This window comes from Quercus suber, unplaced genomic scaffold (assembly GCF_002906115.3).
Source record: "Quercus suber isolate HL8 unplaced genomic scaffold, Cork oak 2.0 scaffold_87, whole genome shotgun sequence".
Taxonomy (NCBI): Eukaryota; Viridiplantae; Streptophyta; class Magnoliopsida; order Fagales; family Fagaceae; genus Quercus; species Quercus suber.
The window spans coordinates 1,525,623-1,531,115 of record NW_027069552.1 but is presented as its reverse complement, the minus strand read 5'-3'; the positions used below and the strand labels follow the sequence as shown (position 1 = coordinate 1,531,115).

The 5,493-nt window shown below is 35.4% G+C and overlaps 1 protein-coding gene across 1 annotated transcript; it reads right to left on the bottom strand.

Annotated features, from left to right (window-relative positions):
* Positions 1-646: 646 nt before the first annotated feature.
* Positions 647-3,009, bottom strand: LOC111984623 (uncharacterized). The gene is made up of 3 exons (XM_065774168.1): positions 2,612-3,009; positions 1,719-1,975; positions 647-997 (listed from the first exon to the last, which is right to left on the bottom strand). Exons 1-2 carry the CDS (start codon positions 3,002-3,004, stop codon positions 1,724-1,726), a joined length of 645 nt encoding a protein of 214 aa, XP_065630240.1. The 5' UTR covers positions 3,005-3,009; the 3' UTR covers positions 647-997; positions 1,719-1,723.
* Between the last annotated feature and the right edge of the window lie 2,484 nt (positions 3,010-5,493).

Here is a 5,493-nt window from a genome sequence, read left to right as displayed (position 1 = left end):
AGAACTAGCAAAGCTTTGCGAGGTAGCCCAAGTCGTTACATGTGCTTGAAATAGGGATACTAACAACTGATCAAATATTCATTCTAAATTACGGAGGAATTTGCAATATATACAGTATATAAAATTTTGTAACTAACAGCTAAATTTCAGATTAATTTACGACATACATATATATTATTACAAATTAATAAATTAGTAGATACATTCATCTCTAACTAGGATATTCATTGCAAATTTTTTTTAGTCTGTAGTGCATAATGCAAGCGTCCCTGTACTTTGGAATAGATAGTTATACTAATATGTTATTGTGTACATCATAACTCAATCTCGAAGTAGGGTGTTGATTAGAAAATCTTCACCCCCTATCTCTAGGATTTCCCTGGTAAAGACCTAAGTAGCCAAGAAACTTGTGTCATTGCCCTCCAAACATTGCAAAGAGCCATGAACACATCTAGAAGGCAATAGAATCGAAGTAGATGAATTAGATTGGATACAAGACTTTGTATATCGAAATTCAGGTTTGGAACATTGAACATTCATGCACAAATCTCTATGAGAAACAAGGACGGGAGGAATGATCAATGTTCCGTTGCTCTCCAAGAAATTCCTTTCAGCATTAAGCCAAATATGGGGTAGTGCAAAGATAGGAGAGAACCAGAATAACATAGCTTCAAAATTTTACGTATACTCAATTATATGATCACATGATTTATGAATATCTAGTTATTTCTTTGAACTCATGATGCTTTAAAATGCTAGACTATGAAGAATAAGAAATGTTCACCATTGCAACAAAAACTCCTGCAAGCATACATTCACCCGTACAGGAACACACTCAGGAACCCTGTTTGTTTGTCAAACATTTCTAGCAATCATCAAGACCACCATAAGCAACAAGTCAATCTTCTAGCAGGAGCTGATTCCTACTTTAAAACTTTTTGAGAATGGCTTTTATCATCTGATCTCTTATATCTTCATTGGTGAAAATAAAAATCACCTGTATCAAATCAAAAGGGAAATATTATTCCTCAGAGCCTGAAACTTGAAAAGAGCAAGAAAAAAAAAATTGGTATTGGCCTTTTTTGGGTAGCTTACAGTACACTACCGAAAATACTAGTGTTAATGAAGCCTTAATCCAGCAGCCTAACGCAAGCAAAATTGAGTGATGTGCACATGTAGGAGAACGGAAAAAGAAAAGAGAACTGAAATCTAAGAAGCCACAAATACTGTGGCCTAGTACTAGCCTAGTATTAACTTCACAAATCATTGAAATCTAAGAATCCACAATTACAAGAACTATAGTTTAGTATTTCACAAAATGAGATTGAGAAAACTTCTAAATAAAGTAGAATGAGCTTACATCAGCAGAAATAAAAGCATGAATCAACCCCCAGTGTTTATCACATAATATTCCATCTCAACTCTATTCAGAGCTTAATTCAGAGCTTAAAACTTAAATTTTGTCCAATATCTGCTAGCATAGACAAGTAACAGATTGGTGAAAAAATATAACTTAGAATTGTCACAAATTAACATCACCAATATTTAAACCATTTCCATTAGACAATTGGTATATATCCCTGTCTCAGATGAGATGAGCAGCACTATACGGAGTGGGACACAAAATGTTCAAACACTACAGCTGCTCTCTCTCTCTCAAGCAACAAGTACCTGATTCAAATATTCAGTAAAAAAAAAAAAAAAAAAAAAAAAGGTACCTGATTCAATAAAATATTATGCTGCTAGAATTAAAGCTTATCCGGTTCAGAGTGACACCATTTACGGATTTCTGCTGCAATGTCTCCTTTTGGGGTCTTCTATTCCACAAAAATGCAAACCACAGTGTCCTCCATAAACCCCCATTTGCAAAGTGTGGAATAAATATACGCCCCCAATATGGGTAATATGGTCCTGGCAATTTGATCAATGTGAAGAAAATTGCCATAGCAATCAGATGCCAGGGAACTTCTGCATCCTGACAATCAAATAACACATAAACTATAACAAAAACAAAAATCAATTAACTAGAATATCCTCCACTTTAATCCATAGAAAACAGTCCTGTAAAATGAAGCACTAACCAAACATACTACTAAGAAATGGGCTAACTCTTGAATCACAAAGTAATAGGCCTTTCAATGATACATGACAAATATGAGGAGTTTATATTGGAAGCAAAAAATATTAAAAGAGAAAGCATGTTATAGTCAATTTCATTAATTTACTTTTAATGATTTAAAAATAAAATAAAATCTTTCACTAATATGTAACAAATACGCCCAAAATCTTCGATCCTATTCTTGCAGGGGAAAGGAAGTGTCACTTGACATAGAACTCACTAGCCTATTTTCAATAGATGGAGCTGAACAAAATGCTCATAAAGAAACACCTTCAATTAAGATTGCAAAATATGGAAAATATAGCTTCAACACCATCATCCACAACTTTTTCTACATGAAGTGAATTAAACATAAGTGCTAAGGCATCAAATGATGCCATTTCTCACCATATGTGGATACACAGCACAAGATGTTTCAATTGACAATTCTCACGTTCTACCCAACTAATGTCTTAGATAATCTATATAGTTGATTAATGCTAAAAACCTTACCTTGAGATGTGGAGATATATCCAGTGCTGTCTCCCTCAAGACACCAGCAACAGTAATCCCAATGACAAGTGGAACAGGGACAAGAAAAAGCTTCCTTTCATGTGCACAGTATGACATCTCACTAAGGGAGGAAACTGCCAGTAAAGGTACACATAAGTATTTGACAACTGCCAGGGTGAGGTCAAGTATGAGTTGAACAAAGTGCCACAGTGCTTTTTTCCATGGAAAGATCTTGACTGATTGAGGACAATTGTCCCACAATTTTCTTGCCTTATCCATTAGATGGTCCAATTTGAATTTCCCCTGATCATCAGACTGGCCTGCAGACATATTTATTGCACACAATACTTTGGGCCTAGTACTCTGAAATGCCCTAAATTGTCTAAAACTCATACTACAGTTCTCTCTTTCGATACTGTGGTGACCCCAGCTACAACAAAATAAACCCATTAATCAATGAAAGCATGCAACCCAACCACACCCAACCCAGTAAAGCATTTAAGGCTAAACTAGTTCAGCTGTTAATTGAGATAGCTACAAGGCAGAAAATATACTGCCAAAAGGCATGAAATTTAAATGAAATACATGGGGAATATAGATTTATCTCCTCTGCTGAAAAGACATAAATCACAAATGCAACTAATCTATTGAAAGTTAAACCCTACACTGGCTTCATTTTTTCTTTTTTTGGGGTGGTGGGGTGGGGGGGGGGATTGGAAATTTACACACCCAGTAGGTCTTAAACCCACAACCTCACCCTCCACCCATTCTGATAGGAAGAGGAAATGCCATTTGAGCTCATGCTTATTCGATCTAAAGTGGCAAATTCATCTTCAATAAAATCCTTACTTTATGGACGCCAGAGTGTTACCTAATAATATCATAATTCATAACCTCTCTCTCTCTCTCTCTCTCTCTCTCTCTCTATAGAAACAATAACTTAATATGTCAGCAGTGATGATTGATGATACAAAAGATTTCGCATTGGTGTGACACTAAAGCAGTGTCCTAAATAGTTAGTTATGTTTACAAAACCAAAAGTCACTAACCCAGCCAAAAAAAAAAACATATTGGCTCATCACTCTAAATTAATCGTTCATCATAAAAACATATTTTACTCTCTAGATGCATATTTGTTAGACCTTACATGATAAAAGAAGGAGAGAGGTGTATATGAAGTTGCATGTGTGACCTATTTCTCCAAGTGATCTTAGCTAAAGAGTTCTATAAATTCTACTCAAAAGTATGGTCATCAGGAATGAGACATATCCATGGAAGACAATTTTAAATTTTTAATCGATATAGCATAGAAATTGACACTCAGAAATTGAATGCATTTTGTTACAGAGTATAAGGCAATATTGAACCAAACAGCAAGCTTGTCAAACAAAAAGGCCGCTAATTTTAAACCGTATTTTACTCTTTCTTGGTCTATTGAAGGTCAAATTGGCTCCATCATGTTCCACATGATAGGAGCCACTTCATCATAATCTATCGACCAAACTTATCCACAAACAGACCCTCAAAACCAAAATGATTGCTTTAGTCACTAACATGGTTAAAAGCGATTTCTTTTAGTCCTTAATGCGCTCAACAGAGTGATGATGTGACAGTTTTTAGTTTAGCCATATAATTTTAACGACCGAAATCACTCAAGGCCTAAAGTTTAGGTACCGATAGTGTATTTACCATTTAAACCTTTACAATAGTCTAAACACCAAAAGCAACAAACAGAAAAATGAAAATCACTGCATCAATTTATTTAACAAAATTCTATTCTAGAAAAAAACCCATTTCCATAAATTCCAAATAATAAACAAACAAACAAAAAAAATCACCATATTTTTCCCCCAAAAATACACACTTTCATGAGCATAAAACTTCTATTTACCAGAATTTCTTAAGACCTATTTCCTAAACTCACTTCTACAAGCAGACAAGCATATAAACTGGAAGAACATAAAGAAATAGACCTCCAAACATATTAAAACCCAATAAGCTAAAACGCCCAGGTAAGAATTGTACACAGTAATCCATTTACTACATATAAAATAGGAAAAAAAAAAATCCGCACAAAAAGACACAGAAAAATTTCACATTTTCCCATTACCAATTAGCCCCATATACACCACCTTCAATAAGGGAACACTTCCATGGATACAAAAATTCTCAACACTTGGATGTGACAGGTTTAAGTACCCAGAAGAACACTGTGATCGAAAAAGCTCACCTTGAACCTCTGAAACAAAGGGGAATGAATTCTGAGAGCGATTTTGTTGGAAGCGTGGAAGGTGGGAGCAGATAACAAATGAGAGGGATATGGGGTTGTCATTTCTGAAATTGTGAAAACACTTTTTGGGAAAGAAAAAAAAAGGTGGGGGGGGGGGGGTGATTTTTTTGGTGATGGGGTTGTGTTATTTCTAAAGCGCCATAGTTGTGTGTTGGAGGATAAGATCTTGAAGCCCTTGGATTTCTGAGTGAAGACTGAAGAGTTCAAAGTGGAATAGCTGTGGAGGTGTTGGAGTTGGGAGGGTTTAAGGGGAGGAGACAAGATGGGTAGTAGTAAGTCATACTGTAAACACTTGTGTAGCCGCGTCTTATCTTAATTTTCACATCATTTTAATGAGTTAGATTAGACAAGTTTTCATTGGTTTTCAATTTAGCTCGTAACTAACATCACGTTTTTATCTAATGGATTTTTTATACTTATAAAATTATTGTATCTAGATTATTAGACCCTGCCAACGAGGTTTGGCTGAGTGGATAAGGTTCGTATTCGAGTCTTACTGCTCGCAGACTTTCGTTGGTAGATAAACTTAGTGGTGAGGTGTACTCACAAAATGTGAGGTGACTCCCACACAAAGAGTACAGAACAGATACCG

What these genes read in the sequence shown, in the direction of transcription:
- LOC111984623 (XM_065774168.1), bottom strand. Translation starts at nt 3,004, where the DNA reads ATGAGTTTTAGACAATTTAGGGCATTTCAGAGTACTAGGCCCAAAGTA. An exon ending in ATATATCTCCACATCTCAAG is followed by an intron (nt 1,976 to 2,611) that starts GTAAGGTTTTTA and finishes TTTGATTGTCAG; the next exon opens with GATGCAGAAGTTCCCTGGCA.